This window comes from Rhinopithecus bieti, unplaced genomic scaffold, assembly GCF_001698545.2.
Source record: "Rhinopithecus bieti isolate Rb0 unplaced genomic scaffold, ASM169854v2 scaffold_39705, whole genome shotgun sequence".
In the NCBI taxonomy this organism is placed as follows: Eukaryota; Metazoa; Chordata; class Mammalia; order Primates; family Cercopithecidae; genus Rhinopithecus; species Rhinopithecus bieti.
In genome coordinates, this window is record NW_016816813.1 from 518,327 (window position 1) to 533,760 (window position 15,434).

The 15,434-nt window shown below is 42.1% G+C and overlaps 1 protein-coding gene across 1 annotated transcript in view; it reads left to right on the forward strand.

The window, feature by feature from the left end:
* EXPH5 (exophilin 5) overlaps positions 1-15,434 on the forward strand; it is a 92,927-nt gene that overhangs the window by 53,660 nt on the left and 23,833 nt on the right. Inside the window, 2 exon segments of the mRNA XM_017855287.1 lie at positions 5,519-5,679; positions 8,448-8,610. Coding sequence (XP_017710776.1) covers positions 5,519-5,679; positions 8,448-8,610 — 324 coding nt within the window.

The window sequence follows — 15,434 nt, forward strand, 5'->3', positions numbered from 1 at the left end:
CACCTTAAGTCACCCTGAACACTTTCCACTTTTCTCCAGCTTCCCCACTACCATCCTGGTCCAAGCAAACTTCTCTTTCTTTTAGACCTTAAGTCACCCTGAACACTTTCCACTTTTCTCCAGCTTCCCCACTACCATCCTGGTCCAAGCAAACACCTCTTTCTTTTAGATCCTACAAGTATCCCGACTGGTCTCCTGCCCTCCACTGGAATCTACTCTCTACCTGCAGCTAGGATGATCTTTCAAAAATGCAAATCCAATGTGTCTTGCCCCTGCTGAGCCATCATTGTTCCATGACCAAACACCAAACCGCAGAACCTTACCCCTAATGCTATGTTATCTAACAGCTGCCTCTCTTTCTGCTTTACTTGGGCTTCTTCTCTGTCCCCGCGCTCCAGCTACACAGGCCTTATTTCAATTCCTTACTTCTTCCCTGGGTGCATTTGTTGCTCTACAGAGGCTACCCCTCTGCTTGGAAAGCTCCCTCCCAGACCCTTCTGCCATGACCCTTTGGCCTCATCCTTCGTCCTTCATTCTTCCAGCCCGATGTCATCTCAGGGAAACCTTCACTGCTGGTGCCTCAGCCCAGGTCCTTGTTATATGCTGTCTTAGCAACTATTTATTGGTTTTTGTTTTGTTTTGTTTTTTCAAGGCAGAGTCTCGCTGTGTCACCCAGGCTGGAGTGCAGTGGTATGATCTCGGCTCACTGCATCCTCCACCTCCCGAGTTCAAGCGATTCTCCTGCCTCAGCCTCCTGAGTAGCTGAGACTACAGGCGTGTGCCACCACACCCAGCTCACTTTTTGTATTTTTAGTAAAGATGGGGTTTCACCGTGTTAGCCAGGATGGTCTCAATCTTCTAACCTCATGATCCACCTGCCTTGGTCTCCCAATGTATTGGGATTACAGGCGTAAGCCACTGTGCCCGGCCTATTTACTATTTTTTTAGACCAGGTCTCACTCTTTTGCCCAGGCTGAGTGCAGTGGTGTGATCCTAGGTCACTGAGCCTCCAGCTCCTGAGTTTAAGGGATCATCCTGCCTCAGCCTCCTGAACAGCTGGGACTACAGGAGCACACCACTACACCTGGCTAATTTTTAAATTTTTTGTAGAAATGGGTTTTCGCTATGTTGGCCAGGCTGGTCTCTCACTCCTGGCCTCAAGTGATCCTCCCACCTTCCTTCCCAAAGCACTGGGATTACAGACAAGAGCAACCACACCCAGCCCTATTTACTTTTTTATTGTTTTCCCCCGACACACACCCCCACTCCAGCAGAATTTAAATCCCATGAAGTCAGGGACTTGTTCACTGTACTTTGCTCAGGGTTCAAATGTGTGTTGGGTGAATAAGTCATATTTACCATTATTTGTTACCTTATGTCAGTATTGTTATTGGATTCATACCTGTCTCTCCCACTAGACTGTAATCTCTCTAGGGTTGGCGCTCACCACCGTATGCCACCATTATATGCCAGCATTTGCACCATAGAAGGCCTTCTACAAACTTATATTGAATATTATATATATACCTCAGCATCCCAAGTAGCTAGGGCCATAGGTGCAAGCAACCACACCTGGCTAACTGTTAAATTTTTTGTAGAGACAGGGTCTCACCATGTTGCCCAGGCTGATCTTGAATTCCTGGACTCAAGCAGTCCTCCTGCCTTGGCCTCCCAAAGTGCTGGGATTACTGGTGTGAGGCACCACGCCCAGCCTGGATATATTTTATCACAATGGTGTGAGAAATGCAGTAGAAAAATCACACTGAAAGAGTAATATTGACTGTGTTCAGATTATGACAATGTTACTGACTTCTTTCTGTCTCCAAAAAAAGAAATGTCTCCAAAAAAATAAAAATTCACAATTAAACAAAAAGAAGAAATAGCTCCATATATTGTAGATATTGTATAATAAAAAAGCTACAATAAAATGAAAATAATAAGCTAAAATAGAAATGATACCTATAATCTACTCCAAAACATCAGGTGTCTTCATTTTTTTTTTTTTTTTTTGGTGTCCCCTAAAGGGGATCATTTTACATAGCTACAATCATAGATAAATGTTGTATTTTCATTTTCCTGCTTCATGTTATGTCATGTGCATTTTCCCAGGATTCTATGTTGTCTACATAATTATTGTTAGCAACTCAGTTGCTCAGTTAAATTAATGCTCTTGGGGTGGGGTTATTGCTGTAAGATAAATTTCCTGGAGTGGAATTCAAAGTGTATGAGTACTTTCAGGGAAATACAGATTTCTGGCTTCATTGGCCAGAAGACAGAAAAGAAGCAGGCAGTGGTGGATACGTACACAACCATGGAAGGAAAGCTTGAGGTATGATTAAGTAAACTGTGATTACCTTTAAAAGAGAGTCAGGGCTCGGCATGGTGGCTCATGCTTGTAATCTCAACACTTTGAGAGGCTGAAGCGAGAGGATCGCTTGAGGCCAGGAGTTCAAGGCAAGCGTGGGCAACAGAGTGAGATTCTGTCTCTACAAAAATTAGTCAGGGACAGTGGTCCCAGCTAAGGAAGGAGACTGCTACTATTCCTGCTGCCCTCCTCCCCCCACCTTGCCTAGTTCACAAGACAGGAGGAAAGAGAGAAAGCAAAAAGAAAGAAACAAAAGTAAGATAAATAGCCAGACAACCTTGGCACCACCACCCAGCCCTAGGGGTTAAAAAAAAAGTAATAATAATAATATCAACCCCTGACCTAAACTACTTGTGTTATCTGTAAATTCCAGACACTGTATGAAAAAAAATTGTAAAACTTTTATTCTGTTAGCTGATGCATGTAGCCCCAGTCATGTTTCCCACGCTTGCTCGATTTATCACGACCCTTTCACGTGGACCCCTTAAAGTTGTAAGCCTTTAAAAGGCCAAGAATTTCTTTTCGGGGAGCTCGGCTCTTAAGACGCAAGTCTGCCGACGCTCCTGGCCGAATAAAAACCTCTTCTTTCTTTAATCCGGTGTCTGAGGAGTTTTGTCTGCAGCTCGTCCTGCTACACAGCTACTGGGGAGGCTGAGGCCAGAGGATCACTTGAGCCTAGGAGGTCAAGGCTTCAGTGAGCTATAATCGCACCACTGCACTCCAGCCTGGGCAACAGAGTGAGACGTTGTTTATAGAAATAAATGCAGAAATAAAGAAAATGTGTAAAAAGAGAGTCAATATTACATCAAGCCTGTATGGGGGAAAATGTTGTTTATATGAAACATTTCTAAGTCAAGTAGCTTGACTGTCTCCTGAAATGAGACCGATGTTTTCAGAAACAGAGAAAGGTGGTGCCAGCTTTTGGGGAACTGACAATTAGGGAGGGCTCCAAGGAAGGGGAGGTCGTGTACAAATGTGGGTCATTAGTAAGTGAGGTGTTCATAAGTTAGAGGCAGCCAGTATTGGTTAGAAGCAGATACTTAGGATCTCTTAGTCTGCTCTGTTAGTAAATGAAGTAGCAATAGAGACAGGAGTACCAGGCATCAGAGGGCGGAAATGGCAAAAAATTTGCATTGAGGCACCAATGCAAATTCTGTAAGTTGAACATGTTGATTACTGTCTAGTGCTTTGCAAAATGCAAGTCTGGGCAGGGTGACCTCTGGCTCCTTTCTCGAATATTTTATAAAATAGCAGTATCATAGCCCCAAGCAGGAGCCTGAGTTGCAGCCATCTCGGTTCATTGCCTTTTAACTCTAGATTTGCCACTTCACAGATATCTTGCTCTTCAGCTCCTTAGCAATACAAAGACCCTAACACTGTGCTTTACAGCAGACCCTGGATAAAGGATAACAGCTGCTGAGCCACACGGAATACTTTTCCAAGCAGCAGAATCTCCCAAGGTTGGAACCCAACAATTTGCTTAACTTTTTCATTAGTGCTGTCTAAAAGCAACCACTCTATAAGCCTTGTCATCATGTTCTTCAGACTCCGCTTTCTGCTCATTTTGCCTCCGTCCAGGAACATCTCCCTCCGAATTAGGGACCTCTCATTTCCAAACAGTTCTAGAGTCTTCCTTAAATAGAGCAAAATGATCTACTTTGAAAAAAGTATTAATAAATCACAACAACCGGTGATTTAATTAAGAACTTAAAGCAGCATTTTCATTTGAAAGAGAATTGGGCAGGAAAGGGGAGGACAGAAAAAAAAGTAATAGGATTTCAGGCCACATGTTCTGATAATATGGGGCAGACACATTTGTGCACCGCATGGCTTTTCTGTCCATCTCAAATTATCCCATCTCTTACTACCTTTGCATTAGACCTGTGCTCACTCATGGGCTTTTGTGTTTTTGTGTGTAAAGAACTTCATTATCTAAGATCATTATATTCGGCAGGGTGCGGTGGCTCACGCCTGTAATCCCAGCACTTTGGGAGGCCGAGGCAGGGGTGATCATCTGTGGTCAGGAGTTCAAGACCAGCCTGGTCAAATGGCAAAACCCCGTCTCTACTAAAAATACAGAAATTAGCCAGGTGTGGCTGTAGGCACCTGTAATCCTAGCTACTCAGGAGGCTGAGGCAGGAGAATCACTTGATCCCGGGAGGCAGAGGTTGCAGTGAGCCAAGATTATACCACTGCGCTCCAGCCTGGGTGACAGAGAGAGACTCTGTCTCAAAAATAATAATAATAATAATAAGAGTGTTACATTCAATAATTTCTTTTCTTCATGTTAGCTTTTATCTTTGACCACTGGATGGACAAGCAAGTATCCTATTTGTTACATTCACTGTTGAATCCATTGCCTACCTGGGGCCTCATAAACACTAAATTGATTAACATTGCTCAATAAACATTTAATGAATTAACAAGTGAATGAATGAGTAATCAGAATGAGAATATTCTAGTTTCTGCATGTCATTAGAACATCTATCATTCAATTGCATTATTAGGTCAGGTTTTAGCACATTGCTTAATCCAGATTGTCCTCATCAGCCTGATGATTAGTTTAACTACTGGCAAAAACTTTTACTTTGCCATCATATTTACAAGAATACTAAAAAAGAAAAAAAAAAAGAATATACCTAAAATACACGCAGTGTTGAAAGGGAAATTCTGATTAGAGCCATTTTTTTTCTAGACTCATAGATTATGCTGCTCCTCCATTAGGTAAAGTTTAACCCATCACATGAATTGGCATTAGATGTGAATGAATTTAAAGAGTGCATTGAGGCTGGACCAGGTGGCTCACTCCTGTAATCCCAGCACTTTGGGAGGCTGAGGCATGCAGATCGCTTGAGCTCAGGAGTTCGAGACCAGCCTGGGCAACATGGTGAAACCCTATCTCTACTAAAAATAGAAAAAATTAGCTGGGCATGGTGGTATGCATCTGTGGTCTCAGCTACTTGGTAGGCTGAGGTGGGAGGATCACTTGAGCCCAGGAGGTGGAGGTTGCAGTGAGACGAGGTTGTGCCACTGCACTCCAGCCTGGTGACAGAGTGAGACCCCATCTCAAAAAAAAAAAAAAGTGCATTGATTTAAGGATGAGCTTGATGTTAAGAAAATAAAGACTGCGCTAATGTTTTTATTTTATTTCAGCAAACTTCAGAAGACAAAGAGGGATATCAGATGGCTTCAGGGAGTGACTGGTGAATGGTTTGAAGAAATTCAAAGAAAAAAGTTTTGTAATGAAACAGATGTTAGCCAAATGTTAAAACAACCACTTACATACAGGCTAAGGAAGGAGATGGCAAAAAACGGTAAGAAAAAGATTTTAGATTTAAAGTTGGTTTCTTTTTTTCTGTGGCATAGTATTGTAGATAATGGCCCAGTGGATCTCCAATGTAACCAATCCATGTTTAGAAATATTTTAAAGTCGTGCCGGGCGCGGTGGCTCAAGCCTGTAATCCCAGCACTTTGGGAGGCCGAGACGGGCGGATCACGAGGTCAGGAGATCGAGACCATCCTGGCTAACATGGTGAAACCCCGTCTCTACTAAAACTACAAAAAACTACAAAAAACTAGCCGGGCGAGGTGGCGGCGCCTGTAGTCCCAGCTACCCAGGAGGCTGAGGCAGGAGAATGGCGTGAACCCGGGAGGCAGAGCTTGCAGTGAGCTGAGATCTGGCCACAGCACTCCAGCCTGGGTGACAGAGCGAGACTCCGTCTCAAAAAAAAAAAAAGAAATATTTTAAAGTCGTAAGCCACAAAAGTTTATAATACAATATACACTTAAAAAAAAGTGAACTGAAATTTTACTGTAATAATGTCTTGGGGTTTCTTGTTTTTTGTTTTTTGTTTTGAATCGGACAAGATAGCATAGTGGGTAGGAATATAGACTGTGATGTCAACAGAGGCCTGGATTCAAATCTACTCTGTCTCTATTCATGTGAGTCTGTTCAAATCATTTACTGTCTGTAAACCTCAGTTTCCTCATCTTTAAATGGATACAATGATACCTACACCTCATAAGGTGGTTATGAGAATTAAGTAAAATTATACGTGTAATGTATTAAGCTGGGTGGGGGCGGTGGCTCACAATTGCAATCCCAGCACTTTGGGAGGCTGAGGCAGGAGGTGGCAGGCGCCTGGAGTTTGAGACCAGCCCGGGCACCATGGTGAAACCTCATCTCTACAGAAAAATACAAAAGTTAGCTGGACGTAGTGGTGCCCGACTATAGCCCCAGCTACTCTGGAGGCTGAGGCGGAAGGATTAGTTGAGCCTAGGAGGCAGAGGTTGCAGTGAGCTGAGATCATGCCACTGCACTCCGGCCTGGGCAACAGAGTAAGACTGCACCTCAAAAAATAAATAAATAAATAATAAAATATTAAGCTGGAACAGGGTAAGCACTTAATAAATGGGATGACTATGATGAAGGGGGAGGAAGAAAAAGGGGAGGGGTGGAGGAAAGGAGAATCAGAGATCAGAGGAGAAGGGAGGGAAGGTGGTGGAGGAGCTGCCACACTTCTGGAACTTTGGTAAACTCCATGAATGAGTTCTAATAAATGCCTTCTATGTAGATTAAAAGGATACTAAAACTTGCTTTCACAGGCTATTGTGAAGATAACCAAAGTGCACTAGAAACTATAATATACTAAAATAAAGTATCTTTTTACTGACGCAGAGTCACATTGACTACTTTTTTGCATGTTATTAACATTAGTAACATCATGAAACATGTAAAAATAATTCTAAACTTCTATATTGATAATATCTTGCAACTCTCATAATAAACGTATCTATGTAAAAGACTCATAGTTCAGATTTTTTAGATCACCCCATACATACCCTCCTGACTTTTCCCTTGTCCTAAATTCCCCTAATATTTATAAAGTCAGCGTGTCCAAAATCATTATAATAGCATGGATTTTTAAAAATTTTATTTATTTATTTATTTTGAGATGGAATCTCACTCTGTCACCCAGGCTGGAGTGTAGTGACGCCATCTTGGCTCATTGCAACCTCCACCTCCCGGGTTCAAGCGATTCTCCTGCCTCAGCTTCCTGAGTAGCTGGGATTACAGGTGTGCGCCACCATGCCTGGCTAACTTTTTTGTATTTTTAGTAGAGATGGGGTTTCTCCATGTTGGCCAGGCTGGTCTTGAACTCTTGACCTCAGGTGATCCACCCACCTCAGCCTCCCAAAGTACTGGGATTACAGGCGTGAGCCACTGTGCCTGGCCAATACTATGGATTTTGTATATGTTGATGTTGCCTTTGAATTTTTAATACCCATATATTACCTATACATATATATTATATATAAACAGGTTGAATATCCGTTATCTGACATGTTTGGGACCAGAAGTCTTTCTGATTTCAGATCTTTTTGGATTTTGAAATATTTGCATTATATAAACTGAAAAGTTGAGCATCCCAAATCCAAAAATCCCAAATCTGAAAGGCTCCAATGAGCATTTTCTTTAAGCATCATGTTGGTGCTCAAATTTTTTTGGATTTTTGGAGGAATTTTGGATTTCAAGTTTTTTGGGTTTAGGATGCTCACCCTGTATATGTTACATGCAAACACATATATAAACCATGTATGTAGCAAATACATATCCACAGAGATAGATTTTGGAAACGAATGAAGAACAATCTAAATGACTTAATTTCCTTTTCCTTTACTTTCTTCAGTATAAGAAGTTATGTAGTATGTATCTATCACCATTGTTATAAGGTACTGAAATAAAAACTTCTGAAGGACAGCATGGTTAAGCAACATGAGAATTGAATGGGGTCCCTGACTTCCTAGCTTGAGTGAGGAAGAACACTGTACGGAATTTGATTCACAGTACACGTGGAAAGATTCCCTACTACTTGAGTTTTCTCTATGCAGCAGAACCATCAGAGGCGCAGGAGAGAGGTTGTTCTGACTCCCTTAGTCCCTGAGGTCTTCATGTGAGGTTGCCTGCCCTGTTTCTAGTCTGCATAGAGGGAGAAAGTGACGTAAGAGCAGAGGCTTCATTCTTTCAAGTATATTTACTTGGAAATAATTGATGCAAAATTTTTACAATTTTTTTTTTTAGATCCAATAGAATTACCTACATCAAGATCTAAAAATGTAACTAATCAGAAAAAGCCAACACCTTTTTCTTCCCGGATGAGCTTCAAGTCGTCATTTGCTTCCCTGTTCTCATTCAGGAAATCTGGAAAGGAGACTTCAAAGCTTCCATCGCTGGGACAGAAAGGGTGAGTTAAACACAGGTCATGTTACGGCCCATTTGTTATCCGATATCAGAGGCCAGCAGCCTGTTTTGTGTTCAAAGTGTTTAATATTTGTTCTTAGAATTTCAATTCAATTGGTATTCATAACAAAGGAAATGGGACTTAGCTTGCATAGTGACAAAGTTCTTAGGAAACCATGAAATTTGGCTCACCTGAAATCCAACTTCTAACGAACTGCAGAGTGCGTTGGTGGTGCATTTGGTGAGTGATGGGTTAAATATTGGGAAATAGTGATTGTCAGTTTTTCCACTGCTCTAAGAGTCTGGCCTATGCCCTGGCCAGGAAGATATATTTAAATAAAAACTACTCCTTCTTTGCAGAGTATGTGTCCTGGTCACGTCCTGGTCATAAGGAGAGTTGGGGTATAAAGACTAGATGAGAGAAAATGTGAGACGAACAAAGAAACTAGAGAAAAATAGAATTCTAAAACAGAGGGAGGAAATGTGATTACTGTTACTAGAAATACTGAGGGTTGTTCTCATGTGTTTGCTCAGAATGTATAAGGTGAGGGAGGAGAAGCTTTTGGAGCAGTGGAAACTTAGTTCCAGATGGTTCCCAGTTTAGAACTGTGCAAATCAGTTCACTTGACTCAGTATGTTGTTGGATTACTTTGTGAAAAACAAGCAAGGTTATGCTTAAGTGCAATTGAGCTGACTGCTAAATATTTTCGGCATGTCTTCCTGGTTGCAAAGCTTCCCACCCTCTTAAGGTGTTGGCTTGGCACGTGACGTGTTCCGTGTGCCGTCAAACCACACGGTGTGTTGCAGCACTAAATAAAAGGTGTTGGAGGTCACTGTCGCTGAGAAACAAGAGGCAGCAAGCAGCTGGTGGGTCGTGTGATGAGGCTGCTGGATTTAGCAGACCACTGTCCTCCCCTCTTGGGTGAATGGAGGGTTTTTCACTTCCAGCTTTCACCCGAGGCTGTTTTTGTCTGATGAAAAAAAGAGCTGACCGCAATGTAGATTTATGTGACCATAGCTACCAGAGTCACTAGCAAGGAAATACTCTTCAAATAGGTGAGTCGTTTCTCTTTGTAAAAATTTTTGAGAGACTAGTGATTCTCACATTTGGGGGATTAAAATTGAGAAAATGTTTCTTGCACAGTAAATATTTCTTTGAGGGAGAAAAAAATATTTCCACTGCACGGTACAGCTAGGATTTGTGATATCATTTGTATCCTACGTGATTTTCTTTAAGGTAGAATGTTGTATAGCTGAACCATCTAATATTAGTAAACTGGGAAAAGTTGAGGAACCTGTTAATTCTATGGGCAAGTTATTTCCAAGCTCATATTGCAAATTATTGCAAAGGTGGATCAAAGAAGATATAGATCTATAATCTTCATTCTAGGTATCATGTTTTTTGGTTACAGACCAAACTGGAAAACATTAAAACTCCTGCAACATTCTGTTTAGCAAATGTTCTTCTTAGATATCAAAATACTTGCAGCTGTCTTTTAACGGGGAGAATTGAAACATACACACAACATGCAGAAATAAAATAAATATCATCATTTAAGTATATTTATGTGTGTTTAGTAGTTTTCAGAATTTGTCATCTTCAAATACATTTTACTTTCAAAACATAAATGGAAATATTTAACATTTGTCTTATTATTATTGATATTGATAAGTATTTATTATTTCTGCTGGTACGGAATATAATTAAAGGCACTGGATTTTGCTCCTAAGAGGTTTCAGAAGATGACATATAAAAGCATGTCGTTTTTATTTTTAAATTTGAATGTGACCTAAATATTTGGATATGAATCCTATATGTGGGAGAAGAAGTGTTTATTAAAGGGGGCATTGTATTATGAGGAGGTGATATAAATCAGGTCATACATTATGAAGGGCTCTATAATCTCAGGTAGAACCTAACTTTCTTTGGCAGTGTTGATCTGAAATAGAAAATCAATCTGCAAAATGGAGTGTGATTCAGGAGCTCCTCCTTACCTACAAGCACTCTGGGAGGGACTGACAAATGGCCCACGGACACACAGTCATCCTCTGCAGGCAGCAGTCAGGTTTCTACTTGCTGAAGCCATCAAGGGCTTGACTGTCACACTCAGTGCTCTGGAAAACAAATCAGTAAAGCAATTTAGAGGATCTTTTGCAAATCAGAGAAAAAGAATCAACACAAGGTGAAAGATAGCCTTCTGATCAGCACTTTAAAACGTGCTTATCAGAGACTTTTTTTCTCTCTTTTTTAAGCTTTGGTTCTAACTGAGAAATGCACTGGGTAATAGGTAACCCTCCCCAGAAGAACATGGACTTCATCATTTCACCAGATTCACTTGTTCCCTTTAAGGCCTAGCCAATAATAGTATATGATATCTTCAAGCTCTGATTTCCTAATATCAGAGATAAAAAGCCATGGGAACACAGTGACTTGGTGAATTTGTAAAAAATGTAAAAAGAAAGGCCTGTCGTGGCGGCTTACGCCTGTAATCCCGGCACTTCGGAAGGGCAAGGCGGAAGGATCACTTGAGCCCAGGAATTTTGAGACCAGCTTGAGCAACACGCTGAAACCCCATCTCTACCAAAAAGATAAATTATCTGGGCATGGTGGCGCAAGCCTGTAGTTCCAGCAACTTAGGAAGGTGAGGTAGGAGGATCACTTTAGCCTGGGAGGTGGAGGGTACAGTGAGCCATGATCATACCGCTGCACTCCTGCCTGCGTGACAGAGTAAAACTCTGTTTCAAAAAAAAAGCAAAAAGATTGACCACTTCTGCCTCAAATATGATTTGCTCCTCTTCTCAAACATATACACTTCCCAAATTATCCCATTATGAATTTAATCCTATTCATAAATGATTGACCCTACTCCAACCCCAAGAAAAAAGAAAAATACTTTCCATTCATGTTTTAATGTATACATTCCTAGCCAATAAATCCAAGAAAAGTATACATATACACATGTAGCTTTCCCTCAACATCTTCCTGCAAGTCATGTTTCCACGGGTCTTGTTCTGGGGTATCTAGTGCATGTAACATGTGCTCAGCCCCTACCACAGAATTTCAGTAACTTTGTCATCTCACGAATGCCTTCCACAGGGCATCCAATGGTGTATGTCATCAGCTTATACATGCAGTCTTCTCAGCTGCCAAGCAGAATCTATAGTTGTTCCTTTCTTTTCCAGACCCCAATTATTCCAGTGATGCCTTCCCTACTACGAATAAGTGATGTGCATTGCCCTTTGGATGCAAAGAGCTTTGGGGAATCCACCTAGCTACTCTCAGGCATGTCCAAATTTTCCTGACCTGTAGGGTGTACACAGCTCAGACAGTCCAACTGCAACCTCTAGGTTACATAAGTAAAAAGGTCAAATTCTATTTTGGAAAATTAAAAGAGCAGGTCATTTTTTTTTTTTTTCCTGGTCTCTCTGTCTCTTGATCTCTCTCTGTTACCCCCCTTCTTTCCTCCTCCCTCCCTCCTCCTTCCAAATGCTCTACTGTGTACTCTTGCTTGTTGCTAGTTGAGTGCCTATGTCTGAGTTGGAAGACACAGGAATCTAAGACACCTAGATTGCAGGAGAAGTCAGAGAAAGCAAGCTCCTTCTTTGGAAATGCTCCTTCTGTGATTCCAGGCATGGTGTCCACAGATAAATGGCAGCATTGTGGTGGCAAGAGGGAGAAACAAGACAAGGGGAGTGGTTTTGAGTTTTCTCCTGGGTGGCTTATGGTTCCCAGCTGGTCTGATCGATCATTATTAGAATCTCATCAGCAATTGTTAAATGAAGACCAACAATCAGGCTCCAACCTGGTGCTTTTGAAGTAAGGTACAGGGAGCTTTACTTATTTATTTTTAATTCTCCAGAATATTTGGGTACTCATTCAAGTTTGGGAACTGCTGCAGCTTAGCTTTCTCTCACTCTGGTAAGGGCTGTCAGAATTTTTGGCATAGGGGATAAAAGCCAGGTAATAGCTTCCCTTTCATTTATTTATCAAGCTTCTGTCCCACTCTGGATCAGACCCTCTGTTAAGTGCTGGAAATCAAACAGTGAAATGAAAGCAAAGTCCCCGCCTGGAAGATTTTATATTCTAGTAGGGAACACCATATTGCTGCATAGGTCAGGCAGGCAGCACGCCACAGAACTTTAGGATGTGCCACTTGCATCATGACCGTCATGGATTTGTACATGTCTTATGGCAATTTCCAGCAAATGACAGGAAGGGGTCTTGAGAAAGAAGTGCGCTTTAGAATTCACACAGGGATGCCATGTGGCCTAGCTGCCTAAGTAACAGCTGGGTACAGTGACAATTACAGTAGAAGGTGGTGAGTGCTATGGTGACGCATGATGTTCCTGCCGGGAAAAAATGTAGAAGCACTTAACTCAGACTAGAGGATCAAGATCCCTTCCTGGAAGAGGAGAGCTAATTTTTGAAAAACAAATAAGACTAAGCCAGGCAATTAAGAATCCAGATGCTGCACTTGGCAAAAGAAATGACATAAACCAAAGTGCAGAGAGTGGAGAAGGCAGGAATTCATCTAGGTCACTGAAGTTCAGTGACCCAGTACAAGGTGAGGGCTGATAAGAGATAGGGGAGGAGAGGTTGGCAGACGCCACAACACAGGGGCCCTATATGTGCAATGCCCCTAAGGAGCTTGGACTCATTCCTGCAGGCAGTGGGGAGCCATTAATACTTTTAAAATAATGCCACTCTTCTCCTTGTTTTGTACATATGACAGATAAAATCACCCAAAGCCAGTTCATCTGGACAAACACTAACCTTTTGGCATCTTTCCATGTGTGTGCATGCATCCATTGACGGTTTTTCAACAGAGAAGTGACATAATTGGGTCTTCATTTTAGAGAGATTACTGTAGCTCAGTGGTTTTCAACCAAGCGTGATTTTGTCACCCAAAGGACATTTGGCAATGTTTGAAAACATTTTTGGGTCAGATGTGGTGGCCGCCTGTAATCTCAGTGCTTTGGGAGGCTGAGGCAGGATGCTCACTTGAGGCCAGGAGTTTGAAATTAGCCTGGTCAACATAGTCAGGCTGTATCTCTACAAAACATTAAAAAATTAGCCAGGCATGGTGGCACACACCTGTAGTCCTAGCTACTTAGGAGGCTGAGGTAGCAGGATTGCTTAAGCAGCCCAGAAGGTCAAGCTTCAGTGAACTGCGATTGTGCCTCTGCACTCCAGCCTGGGCAACAGAGCATGACCCTATCTCAATAAAAATAAAACATTTTTGTTTTCCACAACTGAAGAGGGGAGGGTGCAATTGGGATCCAGTGGGTAGAGGCCAGGGATGCTGCTAAACATCCTACAATGCTCACAACAGATCACCACAACAAAGAAACATCAACAGTGTAGAGACTGAGAAACTTTCTTCTAGCCGTATGCAAAGAATAGATTTGAGGGGGCAAAATTAGGCTCAGGGAGACCAAGTAGAGATTGCTAAGATAATGGTGGCCTAAACTAAGGTAGAGGCAAGAAGGAAGACAAAAGAATGGGCAGATTTGTACAAGATTTAGAATGTAGGCCAGACGAGGTGGCTCACATCCATAATCCCAGCACTTTGGGAAGCCGAGGCAGGTGGATCATGAGGTCAGGAGTTCATGACTAGTCTGGCCAACATGGCAAAACCCCGTCTCTACTAAAAATTAGACAAATTAGCCAGGTGTGGTGGCAGGTGCCTGTAATCCCAGATACTTGGGAGGCTGAGGCAGGAGAATCGCTCTAACCCGGGAGGCAGAGGTTGCAGTGAGCTGAGATTGCACCACTGCACTCCAGCCTGAACGACAGAGCAAGACTCCATCTCAAAAAAAAAAAAAAAGAAAGAAAGTAGACTCACGAGAACCTAAGAAATGAATGTGGTGGGTAAGGAAGAGAGAGAAGTAGAGATGAACTGTCCACTCTGACTGAGGAAACTAGGTAGATAGATGATCATGAACAATATGAGGAAGAGCAGATGTGGTACAGATAAGAATGAATACACTCATTAATTTATTCAGCAAAACTGCCTGAAGAATACCATGTGCAGCACTGTGGGACAAAACAAGCCTTGCATTCCCAGGCTGTACTCTTGTGAGGACAACCAGAAGGAAGTAGAGAAACACACAAGAACAATGCTAAGATGGGGAAACTCCATACGCCACAGGAGCATATATGAGGGGTATGTCTTCTAGACAAAGTCCAGGTAGGTCTCCTGGAGAAAATGACATTTCTAGTGATTCTTCAAGTACGAGATAGTCAGCCAGGCAAAGAGATGGTAGAACAGTGTTCTAGGCAAAACAACAAAATGTGCATAGGCTCAGAGGCCTATCTGATTTTCTACAGCAGGCTGGGCTTTCATCGGCAGTGAGGGTGATCGAAGCTTTGTTTGTTTTTGTTTTTTGTTTCATTTTCTTTAAATGGTCACACAAAGTTTTCATTTGCTAGCCTTGCTTCAAGAGAAACTGGCCAAATGATGAGGTTGATCATTATCTATTAATAGTTTCATTACAGTCCTGTGTCATTGGGTTATAAGTAAAAATCCCAGGTCAAGCATGGTGGCTCATGCCTGTAATCCCAGCACTTTAGGAGATCAAGGCAGGCGGATCACTTGAGCCCAGGAGTTCAAGATCAGCCTGGCCAACATGGTGAAACTCCATCTCTACAAAAAAAAAAAAAAAAAAAAAAAAAAAAAAAAGCCAGTGTGGTGGTGCACTCCAGTAGTCCTAGCTACTCAGGAGGCTGAGGTAGGAGGATTGCTAGATCCCAGGAGGTAGAGGCTGCAGTGAGCCATGATCATGCCACTGTACTTCAGCTTGGGCAGCTAGGCAAGACCCTGTCTC